The sequence below is a fragment of the Drosophila gunungcola genome, unplaced genomic scaffold, assembly GCF_025200985.1.
Source record: "Drosophila gunungcola strain Sukarami unplaced genomic scaffold, Dgunungcola_SK_2 000114F, whole genome shotgun sequence".
Lineage (NCBI taxonomy): Eukaryota > Metazoa > Arthropoda > Insecta > Diptera > Drosophilidae > Drosophila > Drosophila gunungcola.
In genome coordinates, this window is record NW_026453275.1 from 98,749 (window position 1) to 117,579 (window position 18,831).

At 42.2% G+C, this 18,831-nt stretch overlaps 2 protein-coding genes across 4 annotated transcripts in view; both read left to right on the forward strand.

Moving 5' to 3' along the window:
* Positions 1 to 16,715, forward strand: part of LOC128265354 (microtubule-associated protein futsch) — a 44,845-nt gene extending 28,130 nt beyond the window's left edge. Inside the window, 9 exon segments of the mRNA XM_053001308.1 lie at positions 3,390 to 3,530; positions 3,624 to 3,699; positions 4,563 to 8,868; positions 8,992 to 10,154; positions 12,580 to 12,669; positions 12,732 to 12,834; positions 14,046 to 14,193; positions 15,270 to 15,421; positions 15,939 to 16,715. Coding sequence (XP_052857268.1) covers positions 3,390 to 3,530; positions 3,624 to 3,699; positions 4,563 to 8,868; positions 8,992 to 10,154; positions 12,580 to 12,669; positions 12,732 to 12,834; positions 14,046 to 14,193; positions 15,270 to 15,421; positions 15,939 to 16,062 — 6,303 coding nt within the window. The 3' untranslated portion in view covers positions 16,063 to 16,715.
* A 244-nt stretch (positions 16,716 to 16,959) lies between these two features.
* Positions 16,960 to 18,810, forward strand: LOC128265349 (E3 ubiquitin-protein ligase MARCHF7). 3 transcript variants are annotated; one of them, XM_053001294.1, is made up of 3 exons: positions 16,965 to 17,545; positions 18,007 to 18,222; positions 18,410 to 18,810. In XM_053001294.1, exons 1-3 carry the CDS (start codon positions 17,183 to 17,185, stop codon positions 18,644 to 18,646), a joined length of 816 nt encoding a protein of 271 aa, XP_052857254.1. In that variant the 5' UTR covers positions 16,965 to 17,182; the 3' UTR covers positions 18,647 to 18,810. The 3 variants fall into 3 exon arrangements, with proteins under 3 accessions (XP_052857255.1, XP_052857254.1, XP_052857256.1); XM_053001296.1 differs by having other exon boundaries at positions 17,407 to 17,545; positions 17,994 to 18,222; XM_053001295.1 differs by lacking the exon at positions 18,410 to 18,810 and having other exon boundaries at positions 16,960 to 17,545; positions 17,994 to 18,202.
* Positions 18,811 to 18,831: the final 21 nt, after the last annotated feature.

Genomic DNA, 18,831 nt, shown 5'->3' on the forward strand with positions numbered 1-18,831 from the left:
AGAGTCAAATATATTCCATATTAATAAAATCAAAGATTTTTACGGGACAATAAATTTTGTAAAAAAAAAATCTTTAAATTATTTGAACATGCTTCAAATCAAGCTGATTTCCATACAAGCATTATAGTTTGATTTAATATATATAACCATTTTTACACCTATTATTTAGAGTAAAATAAACATAATAAGCAACACTCAATCATAATAAGTTTTGCTATTTTCAATAAGTACTTTTTTTTACATAAGAGTACACATGCCATCTATTTCATTGCTGACTTTGGGAGACTCAAAATATTGTTTTAAAATCGTTCGAGGTTTTGGGAACACACGGTATAATAACTTAAGCCCTGAGACATCAACCAAACAGCTGAAGCAGTGGAGCTAATCTAACACAAAATGTCAAATAATGATGTTTTTTCTCGCCATAGAAATCCTCATATGTATATATTTGATATTTTTATGGTGCATGTTGCAGCCTATACATGTAGTGTATATCCCGCATATCGTGCTTTGTCAAACAGTCTTAGCTGCGACTCCCATCGCTCCAATCATTTTTTGTTGGCTGCTCTTCCTGCTTTCTGCCGTTTCATAATCGCTGTGTGTGCGTGTTGTGTTCGGCTGTATCGCCTTTGTCTTTGACTCGCATTTTGCATGTCAAATAATTTCTCATTTTGCGCGAGCTAAAAATACAAATAACAACACAACGGACAACAAATGAAAAAAAAAAATCGAAAACGAAAGAAAGTCAATTTGGAAACGCAAAAAGAAAATCATTATTCTTTTGCATGGAAAATCGGGTACATTTTTTCTTCGTGTGATTGGTTAAGTTTTTTTTTCTTTAGGCGGCGGTCACTACTGGTCCAATTGTTGCCAAGTACTAAAATACGCTGAAAGAAAAAAGGGTTTTAAGAATTAGGTGTAACAGAAAAAGAAAAACTAGTCTGATTTTTACCACTAAATTTAAAGCTTACTCCAATTTTCATAAATATCTTTAAAAATATATTTTTTAAGTAAGGAATTGAATACATTTTAATTAATATTTGTTAATGAATAAATATTTAATTTGTTGTTGCTTTTAGTGATTTGTAATATTTGTTATTGTAAAAGAAAGAAAATATATATAAAGAATTAGATGCTGAACTTTTAAATATCCCTTACATTCATTAAATATATGTTTTAAATATTAACTTAAATTTATTGTATTGTATTTTTGCGTAGGCTTCATCCTTATTTAAATTGATTTCAAGTTGTTATTTAAGATTTATTTTCAATAAATAAAGTTTCTGCTCTTTTATATAACTTTTATTTTAGCATTTAAAGTATTTGTTTTTTGTTAAGTTCGTCATAACAGTTTAAAGTTAAAACAAGTTTTTGCGTTGCTAAAAAATGGGCCAAATATTTACATGGATTGGTTAGCAGAGCAAACCACTCAAAATGTTAGTTTTGTAGTTTTTAAAAAAGATTAAAGTACAATATTTATGTGTGCCACTTTTCGGCAGTGTCTGGCTGGCTGTACAAATTGGTGGCCATCAATCAAACGGCTGTCTCTGGCCCATTCCGCAATTTCGCCATTATTTCGGGCAGTGTCAAAGCCGAAAAAAGACAAGTGTTTTGACCAGCAGCAACAGTCAATGGCCAAGTGCAGCGGCAAAAAACATCGGCTAACTGGCAATGATCGCTCTGGTCAGCTGCACTCCCCATTTCCCCCGCCCACCGAAACTTTTTAATTGTTTTCTTCTTGCAATTTCCATTTTGATTTCCATGCTTGGATTGCTGCCCCTCTATTTGTTACGCTTTGGCGGAATTGCGCCAAATAGTTGGCAAGCTTTTTCAGTCCCCCAAAGCGAAAATAACCAACAATAACAAATGAAATTATTAAAAATAAACCGAAAGCGAAAGAATAAAATTCAAATTAAACTAAGTCAAATTAGTAGAAAAATTGTTGTATTTTGTGGCCCACATTTTGACAACAATAACAAATGCAAAGGGGGCTGCTGTCGGGAATTGTAAAAATGTTTGCCAATTAATTTTGGTTTGCTTGTTGTTGTTTCGGTACACTTTGTTTATACGACAACAAAGATATTATATAAAGTTTGGCCCGAAAGAACAACGAAAGAGAAGGAGAGCGACAGTGAGAGTGAGAGGAAAATATGAGAAACTTTTCCTGAAATATGGTCGACCCGTTCGTTGGTTGTGTGTGTGTGTGTGTGTGTGCCGAAATAATTTATAATTATAAATAGCAACGCGTGTTGCAAGAGGAAGAGTGGGGGCGTTTTCAAGCATGGTGGAAGTCAGTTTTTCAAAACGAAAAAATTTCCCATGACGCTGACCAAATTTGGTCAAATAGTTGTTTATATCAACTACCTTTTCATATTTGGCCAGAAGCAGAGAAAGAGAGCAAGCAAATACAAAATATAGATCGTTTCGGCCTTTGCGTTGCCTTTATGCCTCTATGTTTCATCGACAAAAAATTGCAGGCCAAGGCGGCGTATACTTAATTGCACTCAATATATCTATAAAGAAATTTACTATATGTATGCATCAATATTTGGCATCAATTCAGGGGTCCATAAACGCTTTTAGCTGAGTTATCTGATGTGCTGTCCGCCGGCACAAAGAGAAATTTTTATTGGCAGATTTTTCTTTTAAACCAATTAAAATATGTTTTTGCCATAAATTCGATGATAACATTTTTATTTTTATGTCGTTTTAGTAACAATGAGCTCTTGAGGGGAAGAACTTAAATATACTTATATTTGAAAAATCATTTAAGAATGAGAAATCTATAGGCTTTTTTATTGAGATTTATTTAAAAATAAAAATAAAATTTTTTTTTATACCCCTCAATTCTTAAGCGGAATTTTTGAGAACAATAAGGCAAGAACAATGCTCGTTTCAATGCGATATTCTCCTTTGTTGTGGATGCTCTTACCTTTCGTCAACGTGCCGTATGCGCACTTTATATATTTTACTTGGGCATATTACGCATACGACAGGTATGCAACGACATTGATCAACTGCAGGCGGAAGCGGCAAGGGGGCTATGCAGCAAACAAATGCATGCGAAATCACGGCTAAGGACAAATTGTACTGACAAATTGATTTTTGTGGTTTCTGCCTTATCACGGCCATCGATCGAACAAGGTGCCACCAAATTTTTTTTTGGCAACTCTTGGCAAGTGAATAATTGCGCTGGCTGGCGTGGTTTCTGTGGCCGGCGAATGTGCTCATCGTGCTTTATTTAGCCAGGCCCCAAACAGCTGGCGTTTGTTTCTCACCCACACACAAAAATGAAACGAAATTTTCCGGTTGATAAACAAAAGCGAAAAGAAATGAATTGAACGCTTGTTCTGATCTCCGTCAAATCTTCTGCTCTCCCATTCTTTTAGGTAAAGACCACGCGGATAACCAACACGTACAGCAAATCCGGCAATAGCACCACCAACAAGGTCAGCAGCTCCTCAGCACCAGTTACACGCACAACTTGTGACATCGAGGAGATTTGGGACGAGCAAATCCTCAAGCAATTGGTAAGTATTGTCCAATGCCGATCCTAGAATCCAAGTCGTGCCATCAAAATCAATACGTTCAATCAACCATCATCCATCCTCGAACGCTTCCAGCTGGAACAGGCGTCCACCTACGAGGAGCGTCGCAAAATCCGTGCACGTCTACGCGAACTTATGGCGGAACGCGAAGGTGAGTGTCACTTCGTAATTCCATATCTCCGTAATATCCCCCATACAAACAAAGCCAGCGGATTAGCCCAACACTTCTTCAACAGCGGAGACGCCAGAGAGCTCCGGCACATGGAAACACGCAGTGATATCGAGGCAAAACCGTCTCAATATTGTGTTCTGTATCTGTATCTTGTAGATAATGCGCACAGCAACTAGATAGGCAGGAAAAGGTGAAGTCTTTAGGACCATAGTTAAAGCGTTTATCCGATTTCCTTTCGGTTACCATTAGTCTGCAGGTATTGAACTACCCAGCGTTTTGATGTTGGTCATGTCCATTGTTCCTTCCCAGTCGATGAACATTTATCGTTTCCTCGTCGCGTTCCACACATCGTTATCGTTGAAGTGCCATTGTTTCTATCGTTACTTTGTTGTACTATCTATCGTTCAATGTTGTCGTCGCTCAGTGAATGTCTCACGTCGAAGACCCACAAATAATTGGAATCGATCCATTGTACACCAAGAACAAGTAATCGATATACCAAGTCTGCTATCGTTAATTTGTTTGAATTTTTTTCTATGCTCAGGTGAGCGAATCCGGGGATATGGGATATCTCAAAAGCCTGCGAGGCCCTATGTTGTCCAAGTTTTCGAGATATACTCAAATATCTGATTTTATACATCATTTAAAAGTTGTACACCCTAAAGTAATAGGGATTCGATCAACTGAGCTATTTCCGTTTAAAAATTGCAGATCCCCATCTGAGTTTTTGTATTGCTTGATTGCGTTCTCGTTGCGAGTCTTAAGTCTTTTGCACCACTTTCTCTATCTCTCTATCTATTATCTCTCCTTTATCTCTTGACTTTCTTTGCTGCGGCAAGCAGAGCAAAAGAATTTGAAGCAGGCGCCGAAGCAGGAGAAGAAGAAGGAGGAGGAGGAAAGCAGCGCCAGCGAGTATGAGGAGATCATCGAGGAGGTGACCGACTATAGCGACGAGGAGGAGGAGCAGGAGACGGCAGTTCCGGCCAAAAACGAGGATACCAAGAAGGAGGTCACCAAAAAGGAGGTGACCAAAAAAGAGGTCACCAAACAGGCAGAGATCAAACAGAGCGCTGTTCAAAAGGTTGAAAAGACGGAGACCAAGACCGCTACCAGCCAAGTCACCGAAAGTGTTAGCAAAAAGTTGGCCCAAGTGGAGCTGGCCAGCTCCTCGACCACAGACGGTGTCCAGGTGCAGCAGGGTGAGTCCCTGCCAGCGGCAAAGACAGCAGCGAAAGCAGGAGGACCAGGCACCAGCAGCAGCAACAGCAGTAGCATAGGTAGTAGGAAACCCAGTAGTCTTAGCAGTAGTCAGGTTAGCACAGTGGTTAGGGCCAGGGACAAAGCCAAGCCGGATACAATGCCAGTCACGGGATCTGGAGCAGTAGCGGGAGCAGGAGCAGGAGCAGGAGCGGGATCTGCAGCGGGAGCAGCCAGCATAGCAAGCACAGCCAGCCGCTTGAGCGTGCCCTCGAAAGAGGATTCCGGTACGGAAAGTGGTGAGGATTTGCGACTGCTAGCCGCCGGATTGCGTGACACCTTGCAGCAGCGCAGTGGTAGCGATGCCAGTGAAGCGAATCGCAGCCTGGTCGAGGAAGTGACCGATGCCCTCAGCCGCCTGGAGAGCAGCCTGAAACAGGGCAAGGAACTAGCCGTTGATGGGGGCCAACGGCAGGCTCTGCTCGGCCTGGTGGCTCGCCTCCAGAGTGGACTCAGTGCGCCCGAGAAGTTGGCGGACGATCAGCGGCGGGTGGGGGAGGATCGCCAAAACAACGCTGATGCTGGCAGTCCGGAACCGGAAACGGATAGCCGGCAATCCCGATTTGCCAAGCGACGCCAGCGCAACAGTCGCCATACCGTTGGCGTGAGTCGAGAGGAACTGGCGGATGCCCGACGCTACATGGAGGACATGCTGATCCTGGAGGGCAAGGACTTTGCGCTCACCAAGACCCCGAGTTCGAGTGCAGTGCCAGTGCAACTCTATCGACCCAATCAATTTGTGGCCCAACCTCCGCAGCAGCAGCAGCAGCAGTCAGTCCTTATACCACCCAATGTGACCAATGCGCCTGTAAATCCCACCCAGAATCAATCTCAATTGAGACCTAATTCCAACACCAACCGACGTCCACTTTCCGGTGATTATGCCGTGAGCTTTGCCAACTATGAGGCGAATCAGAATTCACAGAACTCAAATCCGGAGGGCAACGGGAATTCCCCCAGCAATTCGCAATCCAATTCGAACTCCAGTTCGAATTCCAGTCGATTTGGTAGCGGCAAAAAACACTTGATGAAGCGAGCTAACACCATTGATATACCCAAGGCTAAGGCCAAGTATATGGCGGACTGTGATTCGGATTCGGATCTGGAGGATGATCATGGTCCGCATTTGGGTTTGAAAAGGGCGGTGCAGGTGAGCGTAAAGCGACGCGTTCACAACGCTGTGCCGCCGTTTGAGCCAAAAACCGAGAACGATCACAAGTTCCTGGCCTTCATCAACAAGCAGAGTCATCAGACTGGCTTGGGTTGGGGTGGCGGTGGTGGACGAAGTGTCTCGAATTGGACCCACAAGTTTGGCAACATCAAGCACACCTTTGAGACAGGGGCTGCGGCCACGGTGACCAAGGGTAAGCCGCCACCAGTGCCCGGTCATGTGCCCGGATGGGCCAAGCAGGAGCAGCTGCATCATCAGCAATTGCAGCGAGAGCAAATGCAACGAGAGCAGATGCAACGAGAGCAATATGAGAGGGAGCAACGGCAGCGAGAGCACAGGGAGCTGAGTCAGAGGGATCTGAAGCAGATACAGCGAGAGCAACAGCAACGGGAACAATACCAGAGGGAGCAAGGCCAGCGAGACCAGAACCAAAGAGAGCTCTCCAAGCGAGAACAATTCCAGCGAGAACAGCTCCAGCGTGAGCAACTCCAGCGCGAGCAGTTGCAGCGAGAGAAACTACAGCGCGAGCAACTCCAACGAGAACAACACCAGCGAGAGCAACTCCAGCGAGAGCAACTCCAGCGAGAGCAACTCCAACGAGAGCAACTCCAGCGCGAGCAATTGCAACGCGATCAACTCCAGCTCCAGCAGCAACAACAAGCTGCTGCCGCAGTGCAAATCGAGCGGCAACGTCGCCAGGAATTAGAACGACAGCTACGACTCGAACAGGAGGCGCGATATGAACGAGAGGAGCGAACTCGTCTTGAACGGGAATACTACGAGCAGCAATTGCAGCGACAACAGGCCGAAAGGCAACAGCAATTGGACAGGCAACGCCAGCAACAGGAGCAACTTGAGCGCCAGAGACGGCAGGAAATGGAATTGCGACTTCAGCAACAGCGTGAACAGGCCGCACAAGTCAACAACTTTATACACGCTCCCCAGTCCGTCTTTCGTCCCATCGAAAATGAGCCGCAACCGCAGCCGGGTATTTACAAGCCCGTTGCCCAGAAATCACAACCCAATCCGGCCATTTGGAAACCACCCACGCAACAGCCACCGCAATCACAGCAACATTTGCAGGCCAGATCGGCCACGTCGTATAGCAATACCCCATCGCCATCTTCAACGGCCACTTCACCCATCGGTTTGCCCTGGGTGGCTAAGCCCAAGGTGGACAACAGTGATTTTCGACGGAAGGCGCACCACTTTGAAGAAAGATCTTTAAGGGATAACCTCGAGCAACAGCAGCAGCAACCATCCTATCCCAATGGCAATCCAGGTTATCTACAGCGACACAATTCCCTGCGTTCCAAGGCACCAGCTTTAAGTGAGTTCAAGAAGAGACCATCGCTGCCAAATGCCATGGAACCGGGTACAGTTGCACCACCTAGACAGGTGTATCAAGCTCCACCGCCACCCACAAATATATCATTTACGTACGCTGATTTTCCGCCAGTGAGACGTCAACAAGGCGGCAATGCTCACAACTACAGGAGCCAACCTTGCCTCACAAGTGCTGTGGAGCAGGCCGAGGCGTTGACCAATCCCCTGGCAGCGCCTCTTGTACTCACCAGTTCAAATCCCACTTATCTGCCACCAGCTGGAAGCAGGAGATTCGATTACATAAGCAGTCCTATCGATGTGGACGTGGACAGTCCACCCAACAGCCCCACGAGCTTTATGACCATGCCCAATCCCACTCTGATGACGGACAACACGGATGATGATCTCGATCTGGATTCGGACAACAATATGCTAGAGTATCGGGCCGAAACGAAGGTAATGCGAAAGCCACGTAGTCAGACAGCTGTGAGAGTGGCGGACAGAAGAAACGCTCATATGAGTGATGACGAGGTTTACGGTAAGAATTCAAGGGCGGCCAAGTCCTTGCTGTACACGATGAAACAGCTGGGAGGTGGTCCAGGTAATCAACCTGTGGGCAATACCAACCAAAGAAGACAACCTTTGACGGCTCCCAGCTCGCCGAAATCAGGTTGCCTTTCGCCCGATGGTCGTCAGTACCAGGCACCTCTGGTGGAACCACTCTTCCCGCAATTGAGCACATTTGAGACCAAACGACAGCCACAATTTACCAATTCACCAATGTCTACGTCGCCTGCAGTCAGCATGCCACAGATAAATTACCAAGCCAACCCCACCTATACACCACCAAGAACCAATCAGGATGCCAACTCCTATTTGGGTGAGACCCATACCTCCTATGTGGTCACCTATCCCGTGGACGATTCCGGCGATGAACCCGAACAGGAATCGATGGCCATGTCTGTGAGCCAGCGATTGCGTCGCACTTCGGAGCACTCGAATGCCAGTTCTTCGCTTTCATTGGGCAGCACCAGTTGGACAGCGAATCCGGTGCACCATACAGTGCCCACGGTGGGTTCCATGGGACCTCCAGTGGATCGCAGCACCAAGCCGCAAATGAGTCAGCAAACGGGACCAAAGATTACTCAGCAGGCTCCCCAAAAGAAATTGCAGCAGATGCCTCAGCAGGTTCCTCAGCAGGTTCCTCAGCAGGTTCCTCATCAGATCCCTCAACAGATCCCTCAACAGATTCCTCAGCAGATCCCTCAGCAGATCCCCCATCAGATCCCTCAGCAGTTACCTAAGCAGTTACCCCAACAGTTACCACAGCAGTTACCTAAGCAGTTGCCTCAACAGCAGCTACCTAAGCAGTTACCCCAACAGCAGTTACCCAAGCAGTTTCCTCAACAGCAGTCACCTCAACAGGTCGCACAACAGTTGCCTAGGCAATTACCACAAGAGATTCCCCAGCAGATACCACACCAACTGCCTCAACAGATGCCCCAAAATACAGCCAGCAATCTGGCTAGACATGCTCCCAGGTTAAGTTCGCGTAGTCACACCATCCAGGGAGATTCCGGCTACGATAATCGTCCCCTGCAGAATCGTGTGATGTCACAGCAGACTCTAAACTCCAGCATTATCAGCAGCAACAACAGCACCACCGTTCAGAAACAGCAAAAGGAGCAGCACATCAATGAGCTGCGTCGCAAGAGTCTGGGCAATGTCCTGGAGAGCAGCCAGAGAAGTACCTACTTTGAACAGGAGTACAAATCGTCGGCACCGCCCGATACGCCGGATATAGTTAAATCTTCGCTGCCCAAAGAGGATGCACCGCTGCTGAAGAAATTTGGGCCCCCACAACGTCATCACTACATGCCCAATTCGTACCAGAGTCCGCAGCTAAATAAGCCGGGAAATAGCAGTACCACTAGCAGTAGCACCACCACCACAATAAGCAACACCACAGTGGTGCAACAGCAACATCAGCATCAGCATCAGCAAGTTAAGCCGAGCATTGTGGAAACGCCGGCGACACCACAGCCACAAGTACCCCCCGAGGATGAGATACCCCACAACATAGTGTTCAACAATGTGAGCGCCTTTACCTCGATGAGCAGGAGGAATCACGAGGAGGATTCGCACCAGGGAACACAATCGGGATCGCGGGTGAATCGGCTGAGCAAGTGCGATTCGTGGAACCAAATCTGCCAGCTGCAACAAACGGCGGGTCCGAGTCCGGCTAAATACAATCAACCCGGATCTCCCGGAGAACTGAGACGCTCCAAGTCCGGCCACTCGCTGGCTGTGCCGAAGCTCTACGAGGCGGGCATCGACAAGGCCCAAGTCAGTGAGAAACAGCGAACGGTGGCTGCCTACTTCTCGGGTCAAAAGTCACCAACTGAGGTCACCACGGTGACCTCAACGACAACGAGTCGAAAATCGGCCATTAATCGCACCAAAACGAGTGAAAAACTCTCGGCTGCAGCTCGAAAATCCCTTAGCTCGCTGACGACATCGAATGGTAATGTTTCCACCGCCGGTCTGGGATTAATCCGTGCTGGTGGTGCACCCATGATTGGTGGTGGCCTCAGTCGCAGCGCCACCATGCCGCATATCGCGAATCTCAACCTGCTGGACGAGAGCAATGTGGAGGATGCCTTCGAGCAGCTAATGATGGGTGCCTAAAATTTACAAATAAAAAAAACATAAACAAATAACAAACAGTCCAGCCAACCACTCAACCACTCAAGCCAAGAATTTAACCCACCAAAAAAAAAAAAAAAACAAAACATAAAGAAAATCAAACGCATTGAGGCATTCCAGTTCGAAACTGGATGAGAACATAATAAAATAATCACAAAGAAAAAAAAAAAAACAAATGAAAAGCAAGAAAAGAAGATATACGAAATCGAATCGAAAAATCGACATCGAAACGGAATGATAACTGTAACTTGTAACGGCAACTGTACTGATTAATGTTTACTGATATACTCAAGCGCTACTGTTGAGCCTAGGATTAGCTTTGTTTTAGTTAAGCCCACCACCCAGAACCACCTACCCAACCCACCTTTCCTCACTTTACCCACCAAGTTCGATTTGAGTTTTGTGGAAGCAGTTAGAAGAACGCGGATTACGATAAAGAGACAAGCAGCAACAGTTGAAAATTGAGGGACCACAGGCGGGTTTCTATTTCCTTATTTTTTTTTTCTCAATTTGTAAAACACTAATCACACACACACACGCTCAAACGCGATAATAAACAAATATGATAAACAATTGTTTGCTGCACTGCGTCCCAAATGAAGCCCCAAACAACAAGAACAACAGCAACAACAACAATAGCAACAACTTGATCAATATTCCGAGATTTGTGAGTTAAATATGAAAAATATCAGATGTACAGAATGCCAGCCTTGAAAGCCCCCCCCCCCCTTTTTTTTCCCTTATTTGCCAGCGCCCTTGCCCTGCCTTGACTACCAGAAAATAAAAGATAATAATAAATTCAAAAATATTGCTATACCGCCCAGCAGCAGCCTAACAGCATAAAAACCACACACATATGAAAACATACAGTCGCAAACTGAATAATGGTTTTATTAATATACTATTATTTTCTTCACTATCAAAATTAATTAAAAAGATATTTTTTAACTGTATACCCTTTCAGTTTGCTGATTTTCAGCAAAAATATTTTATATTGATTTATAGATAATTCCATTGATTTACGTATACTTGATATTTAGATAAGTCTTCTGGTTACTTAAAACCATTATTTGACAGAAAACTGTGTGTGTTTTATATGCGTGTGTGCGTTTTTCTTGTACATATTTGTTTTGCCTGAAAGTTTTTACTTGGCCAATTGTGGAAATGTAAAAATGCGTCGACTTTTAGCGCTTATCCCAATTTACACTCCCCTTACGTTGCGTTACGTTACGTTATGTTACGTCTTGTTACGTTTTGCTCTTTTGCTCGTTCGTTAGTTGGTTGGTTGATTGATTGATTGACTGGTTGATTGGTTGGTTGGTTGGTCCAGCAAGGATTCAAAAAAGCATAAAACAAAAATTGAAAAGAAAACGGAAGCAGCAAAAAGAAACCCCCTATGTTGTCCCTCCTTTTTTAATCGACTGTTTCTCTCTCTGTCGTCCTTTGTATATATTTTTTATATTTTTTTCTTAACCCTACCACAGATGAGATGAGGAAACAGTGTTTTTCGTTTATTTTATTGATCAGTTTTTTTTTTTTTTCGTTTTTATCTATGTCTATATATTTTTTGTCGATCTGCTGATCTGCTCCTGTTCCCTGTCCCTCAATTTAAAGCATGCTGTTCGTTGATTTTTAGCTGTAACTGTAAATACACTTTGTGCATGATTTTTTTATGAATTCATAAACACACAGATGGAAAAATGTAAAATGAACTTAAAAATTGTAATTCAAAACGCATTTAAAAAACAAATCACATGTTGTGTTAATAAGCTTTAAAGTGTTTTTTTATGTAATTATGTTATTTTTAATGTTTAAACTTTTTTTTAAGTTCGATACACATGATATTTTGCTCTGTGTATATAAATAACTTTACAATAATACATAAAAAGAGCCATGGACGGCAGAGGCACCACCACCACCACCGCCACAGTCATATCCACACCATTAGCGACGGTTTCTGATTGTTTTTTTGTGTGACTTCAGTGGCGCGTTTCCTTTTGTGGGGACTACACAACCGCACACACTGCGGAAAAAATCCTGCCCGTTTGTGTGTGTGGCAGCTTGGATAATGCCATTTTGTTTTTTGAATTTTGCGTAGTAGCTGATATTATATAACCTTTTGAAAACAATTAAGTTTTGTGCCGTTTTCCAACATGTTGCGTAGTGTGTAAATGTGTTGCCTGCCAAGATACAAAACACATGTAATTTCCAATAACCCATAGAATTGTTGATTACCCAAACAGATTGATATTTTTTGTGTAATTGATTTTGTGCATGCCCCAAAACTAATAAATGTAATTTGTTTGCTTTTCTTTTTTCTTCCACCTGCTGCAAAAAAAAAAAAAAAAAAAAATCGAAATCCAAAACCGCATCCCTAAAAAACTCTATTCACACAGCAGCCCAGCACAAGAGCTCCTCCACCAGCGAACAGCGAACGGAAAGCAAGTCCAAGGATGGCGGTGCCACTGTGACCACAACAACAACAAAGGGTGAGTGGAAGGCATATATGGTACAGGATATGGATTAACCAAGACATTCTCCATTTCCGTAGTTACCACACGCACTGTCAGCGGTAGTGCTGCCTCTAAGAACATCTCGCCCTTGGCCAAATTTAAGCAGCTGGACAAGCAGGCAGCCGCCCAGCAGGCGCAAAAGTAAGATACCCCAACCACCAATAATTCAGATTATTCCATATATATATATTTATATATACATACATATATCGACGAGCATACAAACATAGACACACATGTGGTAGCGAGGGCATACATACTATACACACAAGTCAACATTTGTGCAGGTCACTCATTAAATTCAAAGGCAGTTGGAGAAGCAAGCAGTGCAAGCAGTGAAAAGTAGAGATTGTGCCACTATGACACTGACAAAATTCAAAAGAAATGTAAATAAATCACTTTAAGACAAAAAGTACCTTAATAACTAAACATTCTCTACCTTTTTCTCTAAAAATAAATAATCTATGTTTTGGAAAGTTTCATTTTTACACCAAGAAAGGTACATTGACATTTTTTCATTAAATCTTAATTTGATTTCTGTGTTATGAACAAATCTTCATTTTCTAAAGGGGCCCAAAAAAAAAGTGCCTTCTTCAAACGACTGCTTTTGTGATTACTTCTCCAAGCCTTTTTCACAAAGACACTCAAATAATTAAATTGGTTGAAGAAGGGTGTCTCACACTTACATAATAGATGGATGCAATTCAAGCTCAATCTTCACCCACCCTTCTAACACACACATGCATATACGATCTCTGGTGTTGGTTCTCTATGGAAGTGTGTTGTAGTATCGTCTCCCAAAAAAAAAAGCTTAGAAATCGTCAAGGATATTCTATAACTGATAATAAACTAGTGAAGGAAAAGTGATTCCGCCCTATGTACATAGAATACCCAACTGTCTCCCTCTGTTTTTCTAGTTAGCCTATGGAAACTGGACTCGATCTTTTCTCTTTTTTTTTTCTCTCCTCCCTTCTATATCTGTCTCTTTATGTTTTTCTTCGGCGAACGAAAAATTCCAACAAAAAACCAAACCAAACCCAAAAATTCGTTGACAGAAAATCAAAAACATCGCGTTAGTTGTACCAGACCAAGTTTTTTTCGTATTCAAATAATTGTTGTTGTTGTTTCTTGCTAACACAAAAAAAATATATCTATATATACACACAAATACACACCCAAAAATAAAACAAAAAAAAAAAAACACCTAACACAATTGAACTAAAAAATTAAACAAAAAACACACGAAAAAAAGAGAAATAAAACAGAAACTAAGAACAACATGAAGATGAACCGATTTTGTGTGAGTTTCGCTAAAACGTCTGCAATCCTCCAACCTTGACTCATTTGTTCAGATCATCTCCAACAACAAGCACACCCACGACCCCCGGCGGTTCGGCACAACCGTTGTTCAAATTTACCGATCCGGCATTAAATGCGCGCGCCGCCACTGTCAAGGATCAACTTCTACAGTGGTGTCAGCATAAAACGCAGGAATATGAGGTATCCAAAACCTAAACCAAAAAAAAAAAAAAACCAAAAACAAAAAACCAAAACCAAGCAAGCCCTACAAATTTATGAAATGCCGAAGCCACAGCCAATATTTGTTATCCTTGCCACTGTTTGTTATTTATTTAATGCACTTGAGGTCAAAATAATAACGCTGACGAAAAGGTTTTATGTTATTGATTAATAAAAAAAAATATCTCGATCGATAGCTAATATACATAGCTTCAGATAATTGGCTTTATGTTGCTTAAGAAATAAATGTTAACTACATTTTGTTTATCGTAATGGAGTTTTGTTATCGAAATACATAACTTTATAATTTATCAGTAATATCTATCGACTTTTTTAAAGTGTAGATTTTGATTTATTGTTTTACAAAGGCATTTTAAAGACAATATATTGCAATTTGCAAACAGCATGGCTAATTTTGACCCCAACTGACAAATAGACTTGTTTATTATCGTTTCTTTAGTTTTTGCCGTTCGCTCCGATGTTATTTAGCTATTAGTTTTGCCATATTTAACAAATCTAACGACAAACCGAAAACAATTACAACAGCAAACAAAATAAACCAAAGCAAAAACATCTAACAGCGCCTAACTTTGGCTGAGCTTATAAGCTTTCTTCAATACTCATACACGCACACACATTCAGACACACACACACACACACACGCTCACACCCGCACACAAACACAATTCACGAAAGAGATAATAGAAATTAGGCAATATTATTATGGATGCCATTTCCGTTTCCGTTTACTGCTATTTGCTGCCGATTTTAATCGATCACCGCTTGTCGTTTTTAGTTTTATTTTTTTGTTTTGGCAATTTTGCTTTGTCGCTATAGCTATCGCCGCTGTTGTTGTTATTGTTTCGACCTAGTTGACCTACTTATTTAGTCTTAGTTAGTATTGGATCGGAGGCTGCAATCTCGCACTAAATGCTTTTGCTTTTGCTCCATGGGGCCATCCCAAAATCAGCAAACCATCTTAAAAAAAAAAAGTGCGCTCAATCATTATATATCACCACTGATCACTGAATGCAAATTATGTGTATGTTGTTTCGCAGAACGTCCAAATAAGCAACTTTAGTTCGAGCTGGTCAGACGGCTTGGCCTTTTGTGCGCTGATACACCATTTCTTGCCAGATGCATTTGACTACACCACACTAACAAAGCAGACGAGACGACACAATTTCGAGCTGGCCTTCAGCGTTGCTGAGTAAGTATACGCACCGTGGAATGCCCTTAAATAATTGCTAAAGATTATTCAATGATGTAGCACCAAAAAAAATAGTTTTTATAAACGTAGTACGAAAATGGTTCCAACAAACCGTCCTTTTAAACTTGGAAAACATAAACATTAAAACATTTTAAACTTGGAAATAAATAATAATAATATTTAAGAAATTTGTTGAAAAAAACCAAAATTTATATAATAACAATAATAATTTATATGAAATAATATATAATTTGTAGCTGTTAAATAAAACTTAATATTTTTATTGTTTGCTTAAAATATAATTTTGTTTTAAGTATCTAAGAAATTAATTTTTCAAAGCCATAGGAAAGATTTTTTGAAATGCACTGACAAAAAATATAAATTTGTAGTTAATATGTATAAGGAAATTTTTGTCCTTTAAAGAATTGCATTTGCTTAGATAAATCTCTGAAGATTTAAAATCATAAAATTTTTAACTTTCTTTGCTGTAATGACTAATAACTTTGATATTTCGCAGTGAGAAGGCTGGCATTGCACCACTGTTGGATGTGGAGGATATGGTGGAGATGAGTCGCCCCGATTGGAAGTGCGTCTTTGTCTACGTGCAGAGCATATATCGCCGATTCCGGAACTGTCAGTGAATCCATCGAAAGCAGTGACAGCATCAGAAGCAGCAGCAGCAGCAGCAGAATAGTCCAAATCCAGATCCAAATCCAAGTCAACTCTCAACAGCAACAGCAGCGACTCATTAAATTTTAAGCATACACCACACATCCCCTTTGGCATTTTGTGTTAACACACGCCACATACACCCCCTTATATATCCCATAAAGATCCCATTCAAGATCCTACGTCATCCTGCGAATATCTAACTGTGTAATCGGCATATGTATATTCTTCAACTGAAGCGCAAAGGGCTCGTCGATTGTGAACAGCCGACTCTTTGAACGTTTTTTGTGTTTGTTTTACCCCTTTTTTACTATTATTACGATTACGCATTATTATTTGTTATCGAACTTGAAGCAGAAACTATGCAATAATTGTTGATTTATATATTTTTTTGTCATAATTTTAATTGTGAAGAAATGAAGCAGCGCAGTTACTAACCCTGCTGGCGGTCATCGACATTGGATAAAGTATTTAAGATACGTCTCGATGCCGTCGCTCACATTGATGAATTACTGTAATAATAAACATATATTATATGTACGTACGTGTAACGAGAACGAAATATTTACTAACCGATGGCATTGAAAAGGCCGCAAAGAAATAAAAAAAAGCAAATGAAACCCAAGCAATGTGTGTCTATATAATTTGGGCCTGTTTTTTGCGGTTTTGAAGTCAGGATGTAAAAAGCTAAAAACGTTCATATGAATTTTAATAAATTTCTCATTTTGGGAAGGGTGTACTTAAAAAATTGCCCAAAACAATGACTTATAAAATATTTTTTCAGAAATTTTAAGTTTGTGTTTAAAACACCTTGAAGAAAATAATCTTCAAATGTTTTATCTTTATTATTGATTTGTAAGGCAGTGTGCCTTTCGCATAACTTATCAGGTGTGCTTAGAAACTCGGTGAAAGTCTAGCGTTTAAGTTTTATGTAAAATGTTGCAGGAAAATTAAGTGTAAAAATTTGTATATCAAAATTTGGTTCGTTACGTACACAAAAACCCACGCTCCTACCGTCAAGCAGTTCAAAAGCAGTGCAAGCAGTGCAGAAGACACAATATACCCACCACAACATCTTCGAACCAGAGCAACATGTCGCATCATCAACCAGTTATTTCGGAGTCTGCCGCCCTCCGTTTGGTGAATGATTTTGTGGCCACCGGTAGTGCCACGCCCCTCGCCGTTCAGCCGCCCACTGCGGCGCCAGCGGAAGTCATCTGTTCGCCGGAAATTGGTCATCCTTCGGCTCAGCTGCCCAGTGGCACACCCACCGCTTCAATGGCCGCGCTGGAAATTTCATCGGCGCGACAAAGGATGTTGCCACCAATCATACGGCGACCTTCACAGGAGAGCGTCCATTCGGCCAACGAGAATGGCAACTCGTGCCGCATTTGCCGCTGGAACCGCAACGACATGGAGATCATCAAATGTCCGTGCAATTGCAAGGGCAGCGTGGTAAGCGAGGGCCATTTCAGCCATGCCCAACCCTGTTTCAAAATAAAACCAGTTCGGGGGACTCCTGTTCGAGATTCACAAAAAAAATTTAAACTAAATTGAAGAATTTCGCCATCTTTATAAAACTTAATTTAAATCTTTGCTTGATATTTTTATTGGAATTGAAACGCGAATTTGTTATTTATAAACATGGCAAAGTAAAGTAATCTTATATTTAAACCATAAAATTGTTGGTGAACCTTTAACGGTTTAAACGCAAATTCTGTAGGTATAAATAACAGTTGTGTATGAACATCGATATTAATATTTTATACCAAATGTCTTAGTAAAAGCCAAGCTATACCGTAAAAAATTATTTTTAGTGAGTAAGTCAAATAGAAATGTGAGTAAATTTCGAACAGAAATGCTCGTAAGCTGGTATGGAGTGTATTCGGCTCACGGGATCTAGGTGACCTTTGCAGGGCTTCATCCACCTGAAGTGCCTGAAGCGCTGGATCATGCACAGGCGGGATAATCGCTGCGAGATCTGCAATGCGACCTTTGACATCTCGGAGGAGCGGGTAAGCCTGAAGCAGATGATGCGAACCTTCTGCTGCGGTCGCTGTTGTGGCCTGATTGTGAAACACCTGCTGTTCAGCGCCTCACTGATGCCGCTGGCACACATCATTCTGCAGCAGGTGAGCTTTCGTTTGTCCTGGTTATAAACGAAGCATCGGCAGCTTGGCAGAGTTCAATCCAATTTTAAGCAGTGTGAAATATGAAATGGAAGGGTGGGCAAGGCTGCCGCTGCATCGCTTACAGGCAGTTTTATAAAAACTTAAGGATTTTCAATGTTTCTTTTTTTTTTGTGTGCCTTGCTCGCAGGTTCTGCAGTGCATGGACAATCTGAACCAGGGCAGCACCGAGCAGCTTACCGTCCAGGAGGTGTTCGTCGCCTCCTGCGCCCTGCTCACCTCCAGCGCCCTGTTCTTTCACTTCTTCGAGTTCGTCACCACACGGTGCCTGCTCATCCGGAACATCCTGCGCCACTGGTGGATGTTTGGCAGCACCTCCGACTTTTCCCTGGTGGAGATCGAGGACGATTCCATCGATTTCATTTGATAGGGAGAGGTTCTGGTACTAAGACTGTCGCCAAAGGAGACGATGAAGGACGACGACAGCTGTAGGTTATGCGCTACATTATTACACCGACCATCTTAGGTGATTTCAGCAAGATCCAGTGATAGCGAATTTCAATATTTAATAAAGTAAATTTCAAAACACCACACAGATCACTTACATTTATG

Bases quoted from the DNA above. Each gene is read 5' to 3' on its own strand.
- LOC128265349 (XM_053001294.1), top strand. From the start codon at position 17,183: ATGTCGCATCATCAACCAGTTATTTCGGAGTCTGCCGCCCTCCGTTTG. The intron at 17,546-18,006 runs GTAAGCGAGGGC...TGACCTTTGCAG, and splicing joins GCAATTGCAAGGGCAGCGTG to GGCTTCATCCACCTGAAGTG. The intron at 18,223-18,409 runs GTGAGCTTTCGT...CCTTGCTCGCAG, and splicing joins CACACATCATTCTGCAGCAG to GTTCTGCAGTGCATGGACAA.